The sequence below is a fragment of the Cibotium barometz genome, chromosome 48 (genome assembly GCF_041138505.1).
Source record: "Cibotium barometz isolate CiBa-2024 chromosome 48, ASM4113850v1, whole genome shotgun sequence".
Lineage (NCBI taxonomy): Eukaryota > Viridiplantae > Streptophyta > Polypodiopsida > Cyatheales > Cibotiaceae > Cibotium > Cibotium barometz.
The window spans coordinates 6,625,871-6,649,924 of NC_141093.1; the positions used below are offsets into that span (position 1 = coordinate 6,625,871).

A 24,054-nucleotide genomic window follows, 5' to 3' on the forward strand; every position below is an offset into this window, starting at 1 on the left:
GTGGTAAGAGTTATGGTATACAAGGATTATGGTATACAGGTCTATGGATTCCTGGTCTTCTTTTCTAGGGATTTGGATCCATCCTCAGGTTTATGACTCCCTTTTATTGGGATGGATTATTCTTTATGGCTCCCTTTATTTGGGATGCATTGGACTTATGGAACTCATGGTTCACATACCTTGTGTAGTGTTCTCTTGTCCTACGTGCTCTCTTGAAGATTGTTTCTACCATGTGTGGGTGGAACAATAGAGAGCAGATGGAAGGGAACATGGGCACTTCAAAGGGTAGTGACAAGCACAACATACCCTGTGTAGTGTTCTCGTCCTACGTGCTCTCTTGAAGATTGTTTCTACCATGTGTGGGTGGAACAATAGAGAGCAGATGGAAGGGAACATGGACACTTGAGAGGGTAGTGTGAGTTGGTGGCCGAAATGCCTATAAACTATGTGTAGCAGAAATGCTTATGGAGCACCAGGCTATCTATGCCTACGAGTGATTGTTTTATCTTGTTACTTGAGCCCACCTCTCATCCAAGGTGTGTGGTCAGAGTACCAACACGGAGTGCAAGTGGTAAAGTGGACATGACGCCTCGTTGGCACGGAACTTATGTCTATGCCAAGGGTCATGTGGACTGACGCCTTGTTGGCAAGAGACTTATTTTGTCTCGTCCATTTACTTGGGACATGATTATGATATCTGGACTTATGGGACTGTTTTGTCTCACCCATTTACTTGGGACATGGATTATTTTTTCAGCCATATTAGAATCACTATCTCCCCATACAGAGGCCAAGAGTTTCATTGTTCATCTCACCATGCATGTGGATTCATGTTGGGATTGTGAGAGGGCAATTCAATCAACACTCCACCATACACGTGGATTCGTGTTGCGATTGTGGAGTGAGTGTTTCATTGTTTCCACACCATGCTTGTTGATTAGAGTTGGGATTGTATGGGAGAACATGGGAACTATTGGGATTGGAAGAAAGGATTGCTAGAACTATGGAGAACCAGCTTTTCTGTCACCATGGTTTGTGCTCTTGAATGGCACCAGTTTGTGTGCATAGCACATGTTTCTGTGCGAGGCACTAGTTTCTTGTGCATGGCACTTATTTAAGTGTCTTAGCACCTGGTTGGTGATTTTCATTGGCATATGATTATCTCATTGATATTGGTGATTGAGACACAATTGGCTCTTGTGCCTGTGTCTAGCATATCTTCCATGGAATTCTCGCCCATTTATTTTGGGACATGATTTTGATATTGGTATTATGGAGACTTATTTAGTCTCACCGATCTTTGGGACATGGATTCTTCAGTTATATTGGATTTTTGAGACTGTCTCGTCTCGCCCACTCGATGGGACATGATTATATCTTGAATATATGGCTTGAAGCTTAAAGTTGCAGACAACTTTTAAGAAGCTGGGGAGGATGTCACCAGCCTGGACATTTACCAGTATGAAAGGGATCTGGTGGACTCCAGGATGTCTAAATATTTGGAAAGTACAAGCTTTTGGAATGGGGAATTATCCTAGAATACAAAGGACCACACTCCTAAAATTTAGGAGAGTTGCTATTTTTGGCCCGACTCCGATGGAAATTCTGTTCGCGTCATTACATCTGGAATTGAGCAGATACCAAGAGTTGGCAAAAAGCCTATGACAGAATGTCTACCAGTTGGGATATTTTTAAGAACCAGATGATATCCATGTACAAATGAATACAGTACCAAACAAAAGGCTCGAAGTCGACATCCGAAGTAGAGCGACCACTTGAGTGGTCCAGTCTCTACGGTCCTGTGCCTTCACTGGACTCCGCGGAGAGCGCCCCACTGGTGTTCCAGGACCACGCACAAACAGGCGCTCCCATACTAACGCCTAGCTCTCCCGATATCAGCACCTTTGGACCGTGGTTCTCCAAGAGCTTGGACTACCCGGCACCGAACGGGTGTTGCCGTAGAGAGAATTCCTTATCGGATTTATCACAAAGTTCTTTACTTAAATCTGAATTCACTTACTTGTAGCTTGCAGATGGAATACCAATACCCGAGGTGTCTGTGTGCAGCTACTTAAGAGAGACACCGAGACACAGCAGCCTGTCGAGGAGGTTGAGGAGAGCAACTTGCTGTGAGAGGCGTAACCACCTGAAGAAGGTGCAAAGCCACCGGTAGCCGTCTATGGATAGGAGGTGTAACAACCTGGCTGCTGAGCAAGTGCAACCACCTTGTAGACGGTACAGCCGCTTGTATGGAGAAGAGGAGCAGCCGCTGGAGATGGATATACAGTGGGCTGTATGAGAGGCAGCGCAGCCACCAACTGTTGGTACAGCAAACTGTACGGGAGAAAGTAGAGTAGGCGCAGCCGCCAACTATAGGTGGAGCCACTTGCTGGAGATGACACACAGCCGCCTGCTGTGCAGCCGTTGGCTGTAGAGGTGGATGAGGCGCAGCCTGAAGAGGAGTAACTGCCTGGCTGCTGCCGCTTGGCGATGCAGCCACCTGAGAAGAGCAGAAGCAACCACCTGGTTGTAGGAGTCGCCTGGCTGCAGCCTGCCCTGCTTGTAGTGCAGAGAGCAGCTTGCTGGAGAATAAGCACAGCCACGTTCATAGGCCACAGCCGCCTGCTGTGTGCAACCGTCAGCTGAAAAGGTAAAGCATGTGCAGCCTGAGAGGAGCAGAAGCGCAACTGATGTGCAGCCGTCTGCTGGAGGAGGAGTATGCGCAGCCTGACAGACAACCGCCTGTGAGAATAGGTACAGCCGTCTGCAAGAGGTGGAGCGCAGCAAACCTGATGGGGATGGAGGCGCACAATCATGTGTCAGGAAGGATGGTCGTGGTGCTTCTTTTGTAGATGTTGGAGAGGGAGTTGCACGACTAGAGTTGGCTGGCTCCCCATGTTTGCATGTGGGCGGCCAGTTCCATGGTGGTGTGGGTAGGTGACCATGCACCCACCCCCACACACACACAAGTTAAGTGTGGCTCCCCACCTTGGCCCCTATGTGGGTGCCCACTTTTAAGTGGATGTGAACATTCAACCTTATAAAACAAAGGGTTAGAAATAAAATTATTAAACCACACTTACCACCTGTTCACATGCAACAAAACTCGTCAGAAGACAGAGCAAACTTCACGACTCACTAGCAAGCGTCCACGCTCAGTAAGTAACACGTCAAGCAGGCAAACACAAAAATACAAGTCATGCGAAAACAGTTTAAAACATGCAAAACATGAGTGCATGTGCAAACAGTATCATGGACATATCTCCCGTTCATGGAACAAGTACAAAATATCTGTCAGGCACAAAAATGGCACGACGTAAAACATAAATCCTGGTCTTCCTATGGAGTGACAGTCCCATAGATAAGGCACAGTTCCAGGCACGAGCCTGCCTATGGAGTGACAGTCCCATAGGCAAGACACGGCACGAATACTGGCTCTTCCATGGCGTGACAATCCCATGGATAGAACACAGTCCAGGTCATACACGGGTGGCACCAGTCTGGCTCCCGTCCATACGACACCTTCCTGCTAACACACGGGTGGCACCAGTCTGGCTCCCGTCCATGTCAAGCAAAAATACTGGCCTCTTCACATGAGACACCGGCCTGGCTTCAAGTGAACGAGACACAAAAACTGGAGATGGACCAAATGGTCGGCCAATTGGTGACATATATATATATATATATATATATATATATATATATATATATATATATATATATATATATATATAGTGGGAATAGACTCCGTTGGACACCCACACGCGTAATAGCACAACTTAATATCACAATTTGAAATGGACAACTTAATAACAACTAGAATTTGAAATGAAATGAAATGAAATAGATGGACACCAGCACTAGGGCCCGAACGGGCCGACCCCCCCCCCCTCAATATATGATATATTATTGGGAGTATTTAACAAATACAATGCTCCATGGATTCAAAGAACCAGATGATGTCCATGTACAAATGAATACAGTACCAAACAAGAGGCTCGAAGTAGAGTGACCACTTGAGTGGTCCAGTCTCTACAGTCCTGTGCCTTCACTGGACTCCGCGGAGAGCGCCCCACTGGTGTTCCAGGACCACGCACAAACAGGCGCTCCCGTACTAACGCCTGGCTCTCCCGATCTCAGCACCTTTGGACCGTGGTTCTCCAAGAGCTTGGACTACCCGGCACCGAACGGGTGCTGCCGTGGAGAGAATCCCTTATCAGATTTACCACAAAGTTCTTTACTTAAATCTGAAATTCACTTACTTGTAGCTTGCAGATGGAAGACCAATACCCGGATGTGTGTGCCTGTGTGCAGCTACTAGTGGAGGACACCAAGACACAACAGCCTGTCGAAGAGGAGGAGGAGCTACCTATGTAGAAGGTGTAGCCACCAAGGAGGTGCAAAATCCACTTGTAGCCGCCAATGGAAAGGAAGTGCAACCTCTTGCAAAAAGGAGATGGAGCAGCCGCATTAGATGGATATACAGTGGGCTGTATGAGAGGCAGCGCAGCCACCAGCTGTAGATACAGCAAACTGTACGGGAGGAAGTAGAGTAGGCGCAGCCGCCAACTATAGGTGGAGCCACCTGCTGGAGATGACACACAGCCGCCTGCTGTGCAGCCGTTGGCTGTAGAGGTGGATGAGGCGCAGCCTAAAGAGGAGTAACCGCCTGGCTGCTGCCGCCTGGCGATGCAGCCACCTGAGAAGAGCAGAAGCAGCCGCCTGGTTGTAGGAGTCGCCTAGCCTGCCCTGCTTGTAGTGCAGAGAGCAGCTTGCTGGAGAATAAGCACAGCCACGTACATAGGCCACAGCCGTCTGCTGTGTGCAGCCGTCAGCTGAAAAGGTAAAGCATGCGCAGCCTGAGAGGAGCAGAAGCGCAGCTGATGTGCAGCCGTCTGCTGGAGGAGGAGTATGCGCAGCCTGACAGACAACCGCCTGTGAGAATAGGTACAGCCGTCTGCAAGAGGTGGAGCGCAGCAAACCTGATGGGGATGGAGGCGCACAATCATGTGTCAGGAAGGATGGTCGTGGTGCTTCTTTTGTAGATGTTGGAGAGGGAGTTGCACGACTCGAGTTGGCTGGCTCCCCATGTTTGCATGTGGGCGGCCAGTTCCATGGTGGTGTGGGTAGGTGACCATGCACCCACCCCCACACACACACAAGTTAAGTGTGGCTCCCCACCTTGGCCCCTATGTGGGTGCCCACTTTTAAGTGGATGTGAACATTCAACCTTATAAAACAAAGGGTTAGAAATAAAATTATTAAACCACACTTACCACCTGTTCACATGCAACAAAACTCGTCAGAAGACAGAGTAAACTTCACGACTCACTGGCAAGCGTCCCCGCTCAGTAAGTAACACGTCAAGCAGGCAAACACAAAAATACAAGTCATGCGAAAACAATTTAAAACATGCAAAACATGAGTGCATGTGCAAACAGTATCATAGACATATCTCCCGTTCATGGAACAAGTACAAAATATCTGTCGGGCACAAAAATGGCACGACGTAAAACATAAATCCAAGTCTTCCTATGGAGTGACAGTCCCATAGGTAAGACAGTTCCAGGCACGAGACTCCCTATGGAGTAACAGTCCCATAGGCAAGACACGGCACGAATACTGGCTCTTCCATGGCGTGACAATCCCATGGATAGAACACAGTCCAGGTCATACACGGGTGGCACCAGTCTGGCTCCCGTCCATGTCAAGCAAAAATACTGGCCTCTTCACATGAGACACCGGCTTGGCCTCAAGTGAACGAGACACAAAAACTGGAGATGGACCAAATGGTCGGCCAATTGGTGACACTCTCTTGCTGCACACTAGCCTCTACCACCGTTACAGGCTGCCCTAATGATGGCTACTCTCTTTCTCTCTCACTTGAAGGTTGCCCATGAAGAATACCGGCTGTTGGGGACTGTTTTGGAGGCTTCCTTCGCGAAGAAATACTGAAGGCAAGGGTATTTAATCATTTATTATGATTTCTAGCCATTGTACTTGTTGTACTAGCCTTTGTACCTGTTGTACCAGCCATTGTACTGGCTGTACCAATCCTTGTACTTGTACCACCCATTGTACCGGCTGTACCAGCCACTGTACCTACTGTACCAACCATTGTACCGGCTGTACCAGCCATTGTACCTACTGTATCGGCTGAATGGAGAGTTGTACTTGCTGTACCAGCTCTATTGCATGAAGACCCATGGTTTTTTGGGGAAGAATCAATACCCACACGGAGGTATATGGATTGTGTTGTTGGCTCGGCATTTCTACAGCCTATGTTCCGGCTTGGTTGCCTCGTGTTGGGCTGTGTTATGGAATTTGTATATGGATAATCCGGCATCTCCCGTGGGGAGAGTAAGGCTCTCAAAGCTTGTACATGATATTATTCTCCTTGGGTAATAAAATACTCCAACGGGGGGGGGGGGGGGGGCGTCGGCCCATTCCGGCCTCTATGTGGTGTCACATGTGCAAGCTCCATTTTCAGCATTTGTGGATGTTTCATCGCTTTTATGTTTTATGCAAAGTGATGATGGATATGTGTTAAGGTTGTGGCTATGTTTAAATGTTTTAATATGCATTGATGGTATCAACAAGTGTGTCAAAGGCCCTAGTGCCCCGGGCACCGCCCACCGCCCGCTTCACTAGGTCCACATTTTCCATGAGGGGGACAACAGAGGCCAAACTGACTAGAGGATATGCAGCACTAGGAGGTCTAGAGAGGATGTGCTCACAGGTACAATTTCAGGAGCCATGCACTAAGCTGTGGCTTTTTGACACGCTAGTCACATCGACGATGCTATATGGAGTACAGATCTGGGAGCCTACCCTAGATCGTCACAGTCGATCAAGACGCACATACGATGGATGGAGATCGATGGAGAGACCACTTGTGTCCATGATCTCCACGATGATTCAAGCTAAGGCCTCGGTACCCCATGAGATTATCACAGCCGAGATGGGAGCACCACCGATCGTAGTCGAGGCTCTTGCCAGATCAGTGTCCTTCATTCATAGCACCTCGGAGCTTCCCCGACACCGGTATGCACGACTTGCTTTAGAGTCCTCTCATCAGCTAGCCATGGAGGGAGACACTTCATGTTGGTATGTGCAGATAGCATCCTGGTTTGAGCTCCATGGGTTCAGTTTAGACAGACTTCCACCCTTCCAGTACTCTCTGGAGGCACCCTCTCTCACCTTGACACATTCTGAGATTAGTAGAGTCATCAGACAGGACCTCATTCATTTGGACACTGACATGGCTAGAGCCCTCACAGGAGTTGGGGACGAAGATGGCTTTCTATAGAGACCATCTTCTCCGCACCACTGAGGATGGCTTTATACTTAGACCGAGCTACATGGATACCCATCTGTCTCATGGATTGAGGTGCGCCATTGGGCAGATCCGCACCTCTTCACATCAGTTAGAGATAGAGACAGGCAGATTTAGAGGCATACCTCCAGGGGACAGGATTTGTCAGATTTGTTGGATAGAGCCAGAGACAGAGGAGCACGACATCTGTCGCTGCACAGCATATTATGAGATTCGAGGGCGCTACCATTGCCTTTTCAGAGAGGGATTTGGACCACTGGCTAGAGTCATGGACTATTGTTATCAGAGATGCTTGGGTTTTTATCTCCTGGAGATCTGCAAGCTCAGAGAGTCCATTATCAAGAGCAGACGCCCGACTGGCAGGGAGTCCACACAGAGACAGATTACTGACTTCTTTAGAGAGACTACCCGGGAGGACACACAGCCAACAGCCCAGCACAATAGGCACCCCGTGGAACTCTAGTTGAGAGAGCTATCCAGTTGGGCAAATCCAAACGCCCGAGGGTTCACAGATCCTCACATCGGAGACGGTGCCTACACCGGAGGATTCACAGCATCATTGCGAGGCATCGGGCTCGTCCGACCAGGCATCTCACTATGGCAGATATCCACGCCATCCGACAGAGACCCATGCTAGAGCTCCTAGGATGATTACCACTCCCTGTCACTTTTGTACTCCCCCATATTCATGTATTCATGTATCCATGTACTCATGTACCCCATTTTGACTAGTAGCATTAGCTTCCCACTCTCCCTAGTTGCTGCTTCCGTATGCTCCCCACTGATGTATTGTAGGGCTAGATACTTACCTTCAGTTCTTTCTTTTCTTTTCCAGACAGTGTATCAAATGTCACATGGTTGTAACTTTGGTCTCATACGTCACTTTGGCCTTTTGAAGACGTTAGTATAACAGTTCATTTCATTTCATTTATGTCTCTCTCTCTCTCTCTCATTGGTGGACACAGATAGAGAGACCACATGCCCTCATGATGGCACGCATGATACGCAGCAAACCGTCAGTACCTCATGACATTATCTGAGCAGAGTTTGCTGCGCCTCCTATGATGGTAGAGGCCATATTTCAGACTATATGCCTGCTAGACAGATTCAGAGAGATGCCACAGGACAGATTATCATACAGAGCTTTTGAGGCATCTAGACGGTTGGCTGAGGCAGGAGACAGAGGATCATGGTATGCACAGGTCACACATTGGTTCTCACAGCATGGCCTAGACATGGATCATCTACCACCATTCCAGTATGACAGGGATACACCACATATCCGTCTCTCTCATAGTGAGAGGAACATAGTATTGAGACAAGATCTATGGCAGCTCTATACACGAGAGACATGGATATCGCCTACACCGCCTCTTCCACCGAAGATGCTTTACTACAGAGATCACTTCATGAGTATCACTGATGATGGATTTATAGAGAGGCCTAGATACATGAAGGGCTTTTTACCACACAGCTCCCGAGTGGCTATTGGTCAGCTCAGAGTTTCATCACACCGATTGGAGATTGAGACTGGCAGAGCAGCACGGATCCCCCGAGAGGAGAGGGTATGCAGATTGTGCAGAGAGGAGGTGGAAAGTGAGGAGCATTATGTATGCAGATGCAGAGCATATACAGCCATCAGAGAGAGATATCCCATTTTATTCAGAGAGCCACATTCCCTACGCCAGATCTTTGAGGCAGCAGACCAGCGCATACCGGGGAGATACATTCTAGACATACAGCGCCACAGAGAGACATTATTACAGGCTCAGTCAGCTCCAGAGGGGGGGCGACAGACACAGATTACTACATTTTTTCAGAGATCCATCCCCCTCCCAGCCCCTACACGGCAGGAAATTACTCTCCAGAGAGCAGAGACACTTAGAGCCCGCAGGAGACAGAGGACACCTGGCTTTCGGACACCACGCGTATACCAGAGAGAGATGACAGAGATCAGAGCTCAGTTTCACAGAGAGGGTGCGGAGCGACTGGCTCGCTTCAGAGCACACCCAGGCATGTGCTTCACGGAGCTGTGGACACCCCCTTCACTGATGTATACCATTTTATACCCCCAGTATGGTACAGGATGGAGCTAGCTAGGTTGCATATCATGATTGTATACTCCATGCATATAGCTTTGCATTCTCCTAGTAGTAGAGCTCCATCCCCTGCACACCCAGATTCAGCTTTTTTATTCAATACTTTTTCATTTTGTTGGGATGACAGAGGATACCCCATACAGGTACTCCGATTTGTCTCATAGGCCGAGTTCGGTCTTTTGGAAGACGTTAATAAAATCTTTCTTTCTTTCTTTCTCTCTCTCTCTCTCTCTTTTTATACTTTTATATTCACTGTAACTTTTTTTTTCTTATCCATGACATTCATAGGATATGGATACATTTTGTGCATTTGTTTTGTCTCATAGGCCAATTTGGCCTCTAGTAGACGTTAATACGATCTCTCATGATACTCAGTTTTTCTTTCCATGATACTCAGGACATGGAGTTGTTGTATACAGATTTGTCTCATAGGCCAATCTGGCCTTCCATAGACGTTAATATATCTTCTCTCTCTCTCTCTCTCTCTCTCTCTCTCTCTCTCTCCAAGGCAACACGGCAACCCCTATCGGCTCCAAGGGGATTCTCTTTGAGCTGCAAAATGTGAAAGGCCTCCCCCCCTCAACTTTGTGCATTGCACAGACGAAGGACACACAAGATCATGACTTGGTCCAACAAATGGGAGGGATTACAGGGAGATTTAAAGAAAGCGATGGACAAGCTGGACGCCCAAGCAAACGCCAGTTCAGAACCCAACAGCCAGGGAAAACTTACCAAAGATGTGCTAAAGACCATCAAGGACATCTTGGTGTTCCAGGATGACCAACGGGAAAAAGAGACAACTGAGCTCCAAGAGGAGAGGGCAAAGATCAGGGAACAACATGGCAAGCACGTGGAAACCCTTGAGCGAGAGATTTCAGCTCTCAAACAAGCCTCCCAAGAGCATAAAGAAGAGGCCCAGAAATTCACGGAAGCAATTCAAGATCTTAAAAAGGAAGAGGGGTAAATCAGCCCGTCTCTACTTTCAGAGGTTGAAGGCTTCAGAAACCAACTCCACTAACGCCTCGTGAACACAAGGAACTCGGAAGAGATGGGAAGATGTCATCAAACAGGAGGTGGGGTAGGAATGGACAGAGGTTGTCAAGAAGCAAAAATCAGCCCCAACCCCCAACACCACACTATCATGACAGCCATGCTTGAGGAGGACAAGCGCCACAAGCAGAAAGCCCTCAATGTGAGGATCACAAGGCTGAAGGTAGAAGGCTCACCAATGGAGGATGGTGAAGCCTTATGCAAACAAATTAAAGATGGAAAAACATGCACAGCCCTCTTGCAAAAGAGGGCCACACTGAAAGGAACCAAGATCTACCTAGGAGATGACCTCACACCCATGCAGGTGGAGCACAGACGGGCGGGAATGGTACAAGTGATGGAGGCCCGGGAAATCCAGGAAGTGGGCAGTATACAGAGATGGGTGGGTGATTATCAAGAAGCGGCGCTCTACATGACGGTGCGTGACCTGTGGGACCACACTAGAGATTGCGGTCTGGAACTGCGATGGAGCTCTGTGGACAGATGCAGGTTTGTTTGAGGACACATTTAGAGGGCATGACATGATCCTTTACACAGACACACCAGTGCCAGAGAAGCCGGCTACCTGAGGTGAGGGGATATAGATGGGAGTCCGTCCACAATCCCGTACAATAGGAGGCACTAGAGGCTCGGGGGGAGTGGCCATACTCTACGAGGAGCTACAGCATGTGATACAGGTGATCAGACGGGATGAGGATGCACAATTCATATGGGAGAGGATCAGTACACCGAAAGCCTGTAGCACCTACCTTGCGGTCTGCTACTTTGCACCATCTACATCCAAATATGCCACTAGTGGGGAGTCCCCATACCTGCCACTATATGATGATATTATGAGATTCTCAAAACCAGGGGATATCCTCCTTGCTGGAGACTTCAATGCCCGTACTGCCAGTGCACAAGCACCCCTCTTCGAGATAGATGATCCCATATATCAGGAGATAGACATTATGGGCACCGATCTGGAGCAGACATCACAGGACATGGTGACCTGCACATGGACTAGTCATTTACAATGGCCTAGCCCTGTGGCCTGGTTCCAGCTCCTTCACCTGCTACCCCTTCAAACATGGAGCCAGTACAATGGACTACTTGATGGGATCTCTCTCATTGATACTGCTCATTTCAAACTTTACCATCTCGCCCTGCCCCATTGGTGTGGCTAGCCTTCTCCCTCACATGCCACACTCTAGTATACCACTCATCCACCTACCTTACCACGCCTTCACCATCTGAGATCGATGAGATATCTAACTACATCGATAGACAGGGAGGACCAGGAGCACAATTGGCAAAAGTCTTCACACCTATCTTATTGTATGCAGATGACATTGTCTTATCTTTGATTCACCTGAGGGGCTCATAGGCACTTGGATGCATTACGGGCTTTTTGCAAGGATCGAGACCTCACGGTGAACCTTGGGAAGACCAAGGTTATGATCTTTAACACATCCCCACAATGGGTAGGCAGATCCGCACCTCAGTGTACATCTAGTGGGCAGCCCCTGGTGTATGTGGCCCTCTTGCAATCACTTTTTCTGGGCCTTGGTTCTCTATGCGGAAGGCAGCCGAAATCAGATTGATGCAAGGGTATGCAGCTCTGGACTCACTTGAGAGGCTCACAGATACAGTTTCATGAGCCAAGGATGAAGCTCTGGCTGTTCAACAAATTAGTCACACCTGCATTATTGTATGGAGCTCCCATTTGGGGTCCCAGTTTGTACCACACGAGGGGATGGAGAAGGGAGTCACCTCTAAGAGATACAAGAGAGGTATATGATGGGTGGAAGCCGATGGAGAGGCCACTAGTGATGATGCTCTCGCACAAGATCAAGAGTAAGCCTTCAGTGCCTCATGAGATTATGCGAGCGGAGATGGGGGCTACCCCTATCGTGACAGAGGCTCTTTTCCAGACAGTGAAATACTAGCACATATTATGGGAGCTCCCACTAGATAGATAGCCCCGGCTTGCCCTAGAGTCCTCCAAACAGCTGGCACTTGATGGAGACACGCAGTGTTGGTATGCACAAGTGAGCACTTGGTTTGGTATGCATGGCATGCAGATGGGGGCACTCCCACCGTTTCATTACAGCATAGAGGCCCCCTCCTTTTCTCTCAGCCGCACAGAACTGAACAGGGTGATCAGGAAGGACATTGTGAGATTGGATACTCAAAGGACCTGGCATCCACCCTTCCAACCCCTAGGGACGAAGATGGCTTTCTACAAAGACCATCTTCTTCACATGACAGAGGACGGCTTCATCATACACCCGACCTACATGGATACGCATCTCTCATTCGAGGTGCAGTGTGCGATTGGACAGATCCACACCTCATCCCACCAATTGAGAGTGGAGACAGCTAGATATGGGCCAAGAGCAACTGCACTAGAGGACAAGACATGCCAGCTTTGCCATACAGAGGCTCATTATATATGCAGATGCCCAATATACTATGAGATCAAGGGGAGGTTCCACTGCCTCCTTCAAGAGGGATTTGGACCACTCTCTAGGATCATGGATTTTCCAGACCAGAGATACGCTCCGTAGACACAGGGAATCCCTACTGCAGCCCAGATCAGCTGCACCCACCCGAGGACCAACACAGAGTTCTCCCTGACTTCTTCTAGGCTAGATCCCCGAGAGTAGATCCACCCACTCCCCCCGACCTCCAGGCTGATGCAAGAGCCCGGTCGAGAGGAGTGGCATTAGACAGAGCCACCGAGCTATGCAAAGCCCGATGATCCCGACATAGTGGCCGCCACCCATGCTCACGTCACCTCAGGAAGATAAGAGCCATCATTTCCCATCACCGTACCATTTTCCCTGCCCTTTCAGCCTCACTACATTGGGTACCATGTTGCACCGCCCTATGCGAGATATTCTTGGCTGATGCGAGAGCCTAAGGCTCTTTGTTTTTTTCACAGATATTTTCTTTTAGTCTTACTTTCAATACCATGCTGATGTATTCCATGGACATGATGTAAGATTTTGGCCTCATAGGTCATTTTTGCCTTTCGAAGACGTTAATACAACTTTCTTTCTTTTCTTTCTCTCTCTCTCTCCACACACCCCAAGAGCAAGTAGAAAACTAGAGAATACATTTATCACAAAGGGGGATTGTGTCCATTCATTATGAGATAATGCCTTATATACAATTGGCCATTATTCACACTTGGACACCCAAAACTCTTTACTTAACTAAATGAGTTTGTGTGTGGCTAGATTTCTCATAACTGTTACAACTTTTATAGTGCCTTTGTATGACACTTATTCTTCACTCTCGTATGTGGCAAAGAGTATCTAAATGGGGTTACAACATCCACTACCTTTCGTGAAAGCTCTACATCTGAGTAAAAAGAGTAGGCAGTACGCACACAGGGAGAACTCTGACTCCCTGGATCTCTGATGCATAGTACAACCGCAATGGTCTTATTTTGAGGTGCCAGGCATTATGAGTGCATAACCAGCTCTGTCCTTCGATTGGTCTAGGAGAAGAGGAGCGAGTCCTATGGATGTCATCCTCCAACCAACAGTCCCTACCATGTAGGGACTGTTGGTTGGAGGATGACATCCATACCATGTAGGGAGAGAATAAAGATTAATTCTCTCCCTACCATGTAGGGACTGAATAAATCTTTCAAAAGTTGCCCTCTCTAATGGGTGAACAATGCCGTCATGTCTCCCTTTTTTGGTAGCAAGTTGCTCAACCATGTTGAAGTCCCCTCCAACAATTCGATGGTCTACTTGAGGGAGCGAGTCCGTGATGGCATAAGATATCATCTCCCCTCTAAAATTAGGGGCATACACATTCAAAATGCCAAGTTTCATCCCATCCTGCATAAGAATGACCCACTATGCTCTGGAAGGCATAATGACCGATATACATACACCACCTTCGGTCCCATCAGCACCTGACCAGAAGGTGTGCTAAGATAAGATCTTCCCATATCTAACCACAAGCAAGTCTGTACAATAGCACGATGTCCATAGGACCTTCCATGACTGCAGACTGAAGCTGCTTCCTAAATGAACTGCTTCCGGCAGCAAGGAAGAATACCACCAAGACCCGCACATTCCATGAGACATCTGGCACCTGACCTAGTTTCATATCTCTGGCACCTCTCAAATGTTTGAACTGTGCAAGTAAGGGGCAGAAACTACTACAGGGGATGGAACATGGTCACCACTGCAAAGAGACTGCGATGCATGTACATCCACATGCAGAGCATCACCAAGGCAGGCAGGAGGGAAGCGGGAGGAGGCACAGCATGAGGGAGCAAGCTGGAGGAGGGCTGGATGGAGGAAAGAGGCACAGCGCACGGGGAGCTCTAGATCTCAATCTTTCTACTTCAATCTATTAATTAAGTCAAGACTGAAGCTGTAGTTAAGACCAAACCCGTCAAACCCAAAGCCAGACACCCACTAACAGCACACAGTCTAGAAACAGCATGCTGCAATGCTTTGACCTGTCCTCAACCCAGCATTGCAGGTTGTCATCACTAGATGTAGATCCCACTACATGCCGGTGTGCATATCTTCCCTCCTGGCTCCCATTCACACACACACACACACACACACACACACACACCCACCCAAAAAAGGAGGAGAAAACTCACCTGAAAACCCATCCTTACAACTAGGTTCATACACACCATTAAAAATCTTGAAAAAAAACAACAAACTTGATAGTTGTATAGAGCATTTTAGAAACCTCCCAAGTAGAGTTGGCTTTGCTTTGATGTACATGCTACAATTGGAACGGACAGGTTAGACACTTACTTGCGGTATAGCACAATCAGCATGAAGAGGATCCCACTGTATGGCACAAAAGCATTCCCAATCATCGGATTGCTCAACATAGAGAGGGGCCCTACAAGCAACAGTCCTAGATAAGCAAAGTATTCAAATTCAGGGAATAAGATCGAACAACTTAATCTTTTCTACGTGTAGACTTCACTGAAGCATCATAAGCATAAAACATTCAACATACAGCAATGAACTAGTTAAGCTCCAAATGCAAGAGTGCATAGACAAACATATGCATGTGCAGATGTATCTATGTGTCTATCTATAAACATATATTTATAATTATATCTATGCCTATATCTATATTTTCTTGTTTATTTATTTATTACTTGTATTCGTCTTCATCTTTTCTTTTTTCTTTTTTCTTTTTTCTTTTTTGTCTATGTGCATCATAAAAATACCTTCGCCATTTTCCACAAACCACTTGGTTGTGTTTTCGAGCATCCGAGTCTTTGAAGGCTCCCACAACAACATTATTACACTTGAGCCAATTTTCTAATGTTCCATTTGGAAGCCTTTCAGCAGGTAACCAGCATAGTGATTGAACTTTCTGCAGAAAAAGAAAAAGAAAACATCGAAACCCAAAATAAAGAAGGGAAAAATGGACAAGCTCGCTTAAAAGATATGTCTACAGTAAGCTACTTGTCACAAAACCTTACATCTTCAAATGTTTTTAATAGGTGGTCCTTCTCTGCATCTTTTTGCTCTTGTAAGAGGGGTATTTCCATACCTATATAGCCTACAGCACTATTATAGAGCCACAGGAATCAACACTTGTGTATATGAGTGTGTTTAAAAAAATCATGCCTATTTATTAAAAATTGAAACAAGATAGAAATGTGCCAAGGGTCTTACCGCCGTTCCAGATCATCCCCCTCAACCCTCCCTTGCCACAAGGGGACATCAGCCTGATGCGCAGGGCCCAATCGTGTTTTTGAAATGTGACATGAAAACCCTATGGAGCTACGGTTGCCTTTAGATGAGCTTTCTTCTGTCAACTTTGAGCCCATCTTCTTCTTCTGTTTTTTGCACGAGACGCAGAACCAGTAGTCTTCTCGTTTGAAATACTTAACGCTCATACGGGGGAGGCAGCAAGACAGGTGGAAAGCCTCTTGACAGTCATCACAGATGACAGTGTTGTTCGGATCTTCAGGTGTTCCGCATGTTTTGCACAACTTTGACAACAATCCATCCCCAACATACCCAGGATGGGTTACACAATGAGGCAAGGTCTGAGTAGTAATAAACTCGGGGTTCCTCAGGATACCGTAGCTCTTCAATAGTGAGACACACTGCTCCCATTCAAGAGCTGCTGCTTCTGTGTCAATGCCTTCATCCACAAAACTTGATGGTGCTGCCCTAGAGAGTAGACTCGGTTCTACCGACTTGACTACAATTAGAGCATCTTTTTTTTTTCTGAGCCTCTTTATTCTTGCTTTTTCTGCTTCCCCTTGCCACTGAGCAGGGACATTTACTGCATTTTCTGACATGTTAACTAATGTTTGAGATTCATCTATGGCATTCGAGATCCTCTCTGTATGTGCTGTCTTTCTCCTCTTCTTTGAATTCTCTACTTCCAGGACCCCATGTGTCCCCTTTCTGCGGCGCTTTCTATCAAATTCCAAAGGAAGCTTTTGGCTGGATGTATTCAGTGTCTGGTACTGGCTGTGGTACTGGCTGCTGCCAGCTTGAGAACTTTCTATTATTTCAAGAAAACTTTGACCCCCCACAGCACTCACCAATCTATCAGGATATGAATAACCTTCAAGTAAACTGTGTGACCCACTATCTGTGCTATGAAGACCAGAGCAAAATGCTGCACATCCCAAAATAGCAGTCCCGTCTTCAATCGTATCGCATCTGTTATGTAAATTGTTAACACAAGTCAAAACCTCCGCAACCATTCTCCCTTGATATGCAGCTAGTCCAAGCTCCTGATTAGCACTGATTCTTCCTGCTTCCATTCTCAATACCTTGCCGCTATATGGACTTCTGCATTCCCACTAGCTTCTAAGGGGATAGAAGGCAGATAGATGTCAAGATTTCGCTTGTTCCCTTTGAAGAAAACTCTTAGATTATTACCCGAATCAAAGAGAACTCTGCCCTCTTAGATTATTACCCGAATCAATGAGAACTCTGCCCTCTTCGATTATTACCTGAATCAAAGAAAAATCTGCTCTGATGTGTATTAAGAACCATAGCAATCAAGCTTGCCTTAAAACTAATCCAGTGAGAGTTTGATGCGCTTGCCTATGAATGGAATGATAGCTTACGTCCAAGCATTCTCTCTGTCAAAAAACAACTGATTCTGCTTAGGTCCAAGCATTCTCTCAGTCAAAAAACAACTGATTCTTACTTTCATAAACAACTTCTTACAAAGTGAAGGCTCTAGTGTTCAATAACCAACAGAGGCTAACTCAATGCTTAACACCATACTTCAGTATATCATTGCTTATTAAATCAAGCTCAACAAACAAGCTAGCAATAACATCTTTGTTAAACCCTAAGGACAGGAGGAGATTGGAACTCGAAAGGAGGTGGCCAATGTGTTAAAGAAGTGCCAAGAAAGAGGCCCAAGGCATTAAGGAAAGTGCACAGTGTGTGTTACCTGACACCAAGCCATTTGTAAGAACACAATGCTCCCCTTTAAGCATCTTTTTTTTTTTAATCCATAAAATCTTTGGCCTAAACTAATAAGAATCAAGCAAGAGTACCCACACAACGATCCTCACTCTAAGGTCTTTCATTGGCTGTGATACCTTAGTCTTAATGATGTTTGGTGACATCCTCTCTGAAAGCAGCTGTCCTCAACTGAAATATGGCTCACAAGTTGTCCTTGTAATAAAAGGAGGACCTCTTCCCCACTGTCAAGGCATGCATTTTTGCCTTGTTGGAGTCTCATGGCTCCTTGTCCTTCAGCAAGGTAGAAGCAAGCCTCAATCATGTCCTCAACTTAGAGAAACAAGCTTTGTACTCACCTTTTCTTACGTCTTGCTGCTCCTAGGAAGGATCCTCTCTTGCACTTGCAAGGTTAATAAATCTTACCCCTCTAGGATATGCTTCTTGCTTCTTCTAGGAACAAGCCTCTCTTATCCATCCAAGACAAGATCAATAAAGTCTTGCTCTCTCTAGGAACATGACTCCCTTGTCCCTCTAGGACAAGATCAATAAAATCTTGCTCCCTCTCAAAACATGTCTCTCCTTACAGCCATATCCAGCATATATTAAGCACAACTGTGTAGAAAGCCAAGCTCTGATACCAATGTAAACGGAAGGGCAACTGATCACGGAAAATCTAATCAATCATGAAATCTGAAAATACACATAAGCATGCCAAATAAAACAAGATGACAAATCTGCACAGTACACCACACTAGGGGCCAGAAGATGGGCTGACCCCCTACCAAAAAGAAGTCTGCTTCCAATACAACTTTGTGGGTGTCCAAGGTTCACCACCACTAGCTACACCTGTTTCTTCCAATACAATATGAAAACAAGAAAACATAACATAAACTAAGTTTGCTGACAATTCTCAGCATAAGTGAGCATTCCCAGCATCAAGCACATGCAAGACAACTATGGACAGCCCATAGCACTCCCACATCAGCCCGGGACAACTCAACATCATCGTCTTCTTCCTGTCTGGCTCATAGAGCAAGTCAACCAGCCTTCAAAGGCTGTTTTCAGCAGTCAACCAGCCCTCAGTAGCCTCAGAAGAAAGCGACCAGCAACTATACACAGGCCTGCAAACCCCCGGTCAAAAGAGAAACTATCTAGATGCCCCCGACCAGCTCTTCCTCTCTGTTTTTATCCTCTGTCCAGCCTCTGTTCAAGCTGTAAATCAGCCGGCCAGCAGTGGAGAGCATGCAAGAGAAGTCGGCCAACAGCTCCCATGCACCTGTTAGGTTTTTGTCACGATAGAAGGCTGTAAATAGCTTGTAGAAGCAATCGACCAGCTCCCATACATCCGGAAAAGTAGGCGCCTAACATAAAACTGGAGTATTACTCAAGATTAGAGCTCCTCCGCTAGTTTTAGCTCTCACGTGTGCTTTTTAGGTCCAGAAGGGGGAGCCTACTTGAAGGAGGCCCAAATAATGTCCAGTGCCCAGTTTTGGCCACCACGTGTATTAAATAAGTCCTACTCAATGTGTACTCACTTATAAGTTGTCCAGTCAAGTGTGAACCTACATCAATAATTATTAGCATGTGGTGAACTCATAAAGCTGTAAATTGAGTTTTTGGGGATACACATGTAGACCACCTGTCAGTCCCAAACACGTGTGCACATTCACGTCCACAGAGTGCCCGGGCATCCCCGGTCCCATGGACAACTCAAGTAGAAATCTCAAGCATTGTCCAAGCAAACAAGACAAGTCATCCAAAGATAAAATCAAAGTCATGCACACACATGAGTGCAGCTAGATTGGAAGAAACACCCATCTCCTCAGTTGTATCCAATAAAATGTCCACGACTCATGATCCTTCCGGAACCTTCCCAGAACATAATTACAAAAGATTTCCAAAATAGCTAGTCCCAAAGAATTTCATCATGTCAGGCTCCATGGACCATACATGTACACTATGTCACGCCCCACAAGCCACACATGTACTATCATATCAAGCTACACCAGCCATACATGTACTGTCATGTCAAGCTCCGTATGCCACACAGACACACCATGTCAGGCTACACCAGCCATACATGTATGTCATGTCAGGCTCCACATGCCACACATGAACAGTAGAAAAATAGAAGCTGTAAGGAATTTTGTGACATCCCATACCACCAAGCTACACCTACAAGTGTCGTTTCACGATGAACATCCTCGGTGGGCCATGCTCAACGGTGTCAGACCAAACAATCGTAATAACTTATGGGCGTAAGTTTCACTTATTAGGCCATTGGGATTTATAATTAGTCCCAATGCTTTTATTTTAACCCTATTATTACTTATAACTATGCCTCCACTTATAAGCCTCTTCCCACGTTAGGGATATCTACCCACTAGGTGCCCATGTCCGGCCTCCAACCTGACCCTGCGCTAGTCTGCACCTATGAAGTGGGGAAAAATGGCTTTGAGATTCTACACAAATCCCACGTAGCCTTCCTCTAAGATTTCACCCTCCACTTAATCAAGTACTCATCATAAGCACGTCGTCTCGAATGCTTAGTACGTTGGTATCCAAAACGCTTCAGGGTCTTCGAAAATATTCTCAGTTCACTCTTCCCGAACTAATTCCGGGATAGGAACAACCGGGTCGGAATCGCATAACTGTGCTTTCAGTCTACTGACATGAAAGACAAGATGAACCATTATTTCTCGAGGAAGTTCTAGGCGGTATGCAACATCACTAATCTTATTTTCGATCCTAAACGGACCGCAAAACTTGCAAGTGCACTAAGAAAAGCCACGCTTTCTTCTTCCTTCCTCGGAGAATCCATGGCTTCCTAGCCATGCCCACGACCACCACATCCACAACTCCCTTTCGTGTAAGATATTGGCTCTAATACCATAATTCAAAATGCACATACTCCATCTAGGATGAACCTATGCTCTGATAGCAATGTCACATGAGTGAGACTTAAATATAGATCACTGTTAAGCACATGCTTGATTGACGCCGATCAAAACTTTGCAAGACACAAAAGAGAAGGAGAGAGAGACCTAACCTCACCACACTTGGTTCCACTGGAGTACTTCGATTCATCATGGGAAAAAGCTGCTTTATTTCTTTCCAATACTTCTCTTCTCCTTGTCTTGCTTCTTCTTCACGTTGTTCCCTTCGGTAATCTAGGTCTTCACAAGCTTGTCGGTAAAACTTTGCACTTTCTTGGGACTCATCATATAAGATTCTTGCTACGGTTGTGAGCATCAGATTGCAGCCAATTTTGTAGGATGTCATTCATGATACTCAGAATGGATTCTAACACAGAAGGAGCATCTTTGATAACATTTTCTAATTTTGGGAGGCCGTGGAATGGGCCAAAGCGAGCAATCAGCCCTTAGCCATTCTGCTCTTGGATTTTGTGAAGGCCTATGATAGAGTGGATTGGGACTTCCTTGAGGGTACTCTTAGCCATATGGGTTTCTCTCAAAGATGGATCAAGGGAGTTTCATGCATGTATCGTGATGCCCACAGTAGTGTGCTCGCTTGCGGTGATAGAGGAGAGCGGTTTCAGATTTCTCACTCAGTACGGCAAGGTTGCCCTTTAGCCCCATTATTATATATCATAGTTGCAGAGACCATGAGCATCTTCCTCCGCTCCACTGCTGGTATTTTTGGATTGAGGTTGCCTCTTCGTAGTCGAGAGGAGCTGGTTGACTCTAAGTTAGTAGATGACACAGCAATGTTCTTGGAGGCCTCACACATATGCTTATGTTCCTTCCTGGAAGCACTGGAAGAGTTTTGTTTGGCAACAAGGACACTCATTAATTGGCACAAATCTGTTGGTTTTTGGATTAGTGACTCACCGAGAATTGCTTGGGCTGTAGAGCTTCGTTTTACTTGGATCAATAGAGGATGCACTCCTAGGTATTTGGGATGCCAGGTTGGGGTTGGTAAATCATCGCACACTGTGCGCCTTTCCGGACTGCTCGCTCAGCCTGCAAGTGGCTTATGAGCGGAAAGTTCGGAATTCCTGGCTCACACTTAATGGTCACCAGTGCGTTTCGACACATTCCGATTGATCTGGAACGTGTGCTTGTTCCACTTGACATCAGGCAGAAACTTGTGAAACCACTGAATACCCAAAATTATGTCTGCTCCTACAAGAGGGACAACCATAAAGTCACGCACAAACTCTATGCCCTGAATCACTAACTTAGCACCTAGAGCTTCATACTTGACGCTCGTTGTCATGCCTGTGCTAAAACCCTCAACCTGTTTGTCCACCGAAGTCAGCTCGAAACGGGCATGCCTAGCGGCATGTTCCGTGACCACATCCTCCTAGCAATTCATTGCGCTCATACTCTTGGTCATGGGCACCCTTCTGCTTATCTTCGAGCTCCCGGCTAATAATTGCTCCAACTGAAGCACCGGGGTTTGAAGAACTAGGGGTAGCCGCTGGGGTCTGTGTGGGAGCTAAGCTCACCACGGAAGCTGTGGAGGCGGCGGCGGCGGGCTTTGGAGGCTTCTTCGGACAATCCCGAGAAGTATGTCCTTTTATATGACAAAAGAAACATCTACTCTCCTTCTTGTACTGAGAAAGCTCCTCAGCACTCAACTTGCCACCTGTCTTGCCTGCCTCCGCTTTCTGGTCTAGAGTAAGCTTAGACGCACTGTTCGAGTTCTTGGAGCCAGAGGCTCTCGGGCTCTGACCTGGGGAAGACCCCGTTTGGTTCTGGCTTTTGCCCCCCGAGACGGTAGCCCTGGGAGAAGCCAGCTGGGAAGTCTTGGGCTTGCCACCATTGTGTTTCATTTCTGCACTCTACGCAAGCGAGAGTGCGTCTTCAAAAGTGGCTGGCCTAAACATACGCATCTCCCATTGGATTTGCGTGTCAAGGCCATACAAAAACTGCCCTTTCTTGTCCATATCAAATAAGCCTAATTGCAGACATAAAGTCGAAATTCTATTGGCAAACTGAAGGACTGGTTGCGCATTCTGACGCGCTCCCCTGAACTCGTCTTCGAGTCGCTCAAGGTAGTGGGGCGGTAGAAACCGCTGCTTAAGGTCGCGGACAAACTCGTCCCACACATAAGCTGCCATACCTGCTTTGGTGTGGGCATGAGCCCACTGAGTCCACCAAGGAATGGCCTCACCTTCCAAGTACCAACTGGCTAAGATCACTCTGTCAGTATCTGTTTTCCTAACTGCGGCAAAGTAAGCTTCAAATTGATGTAACCATGAATAGAGAGTTGTGGGATCGAGTTTACCATTATACTTACTGAAGTTCATTTTCTCAGAAAAATGATTCGAGGGCGCCGCCGGTGTCAATCTGGCGTCCAATGCTTTGAGGTAACGCTCATGTTCCACGCGTCGCATGGCTTCGTCTTCTCGTTGTCGGATCTCCAATGCACGCATCTGCAACTCAAGCAAAGAGCTTGGTTGCGGTTGTGACCTTGTGAGAGGGTTCCTGAGTCGAGGATTTGGTATCTAGGATACGGAAGGAGAGGGAGGAGGAGATGGAAAACGCGACGCTGGAGAGCGGGTACGCTCCTCCAGAGCCAAGATCTGCGCCTTCTGCTCATCCAACTTGGCTGTCTGTTCTGTGATTGCTCGCATCATCTGCTGGAACATGTCTGTGACACTCAAGCCTGGTGCCCTAGCTGGGCTGCCTGGTGCACTCTAGTCCCATGGTTCTTGATCTCTCTCGTCGTCGAAGCTCGCTATAGCAGGAAAATGCACTTTTTTTCCAGAACGCAATTTGACCATCCACTATCTGTGTGGGAGACGTCCGGAGGCTTCCAGAGGCTAAAAACCAACCGTCCTTCAACGGACAGGAGTCACTCCGAAAACTTGAAGTAGGCTCTGATACCACTGTAACATGCGGAAGACTCAGAGGAGAATCGGTAACTTCAATACTCAGAATTCAGCACTCTTTTCGCGACGGAAATTAACGCACAAACTGAAAGGAGATGTGTAGAAAATAGAGAGAGAGAGAGAGAGAGAGAGAGAGAGAGAGAGAGAGAGAGAGAAGAAAGAAAGAAAGAAAGATATATTAACGTCTACGAGAGGCCAAAGTCGGCCTATGAGACAAAAAAATAATACAACTGTGTTCTTCCGGTCATCGGAAGAAAAGAAAGAAAAGAAAAAGTGTGC

General features: G+C 46.8%; 1 protein-coding gene across 3 annotated transcripts in view; it reads right to left on the bottom strand.

The window, feature by feature from the left end:
* Positions 1–24,054, bottom strand: part of LOC147610756 (uncharacterized) — a 53,265-nt gene that overhangs the window by 12,719 nt on the left and 16,492 nt on the right. The window contains exons 2-5 of one of the 3 annotated variants that reach the window (XM_086785245.1): positions 16,149–17,466; positions 15,953–16,040; positions 15,695–15,843; positions 15,267–15,357 (exon numbers count right to left, since the gene is read on the bottom strand). In XM_086785245.1, coding sequence (XP_086641371.1) covers positions 15,267–15,357; positions 15,695–15,843; positions 15,953–16,040; positions 16,149–17,257 — 1,437 coding nt within the window. In that variant the 5' untranslated portion in view covers positions 17,258–17,466. Of the gene's footprint in view, positions 1–15,266; positions 15,358–15,694; positions 15,844–15,952; positions 16,041–16,148; positions 17,582–24,054 lie in introns of all 3 variants that reach the window. The other 2 variants (XM_086785243.1, XM_086785244.1) reach the window with 2 other exon arrangements.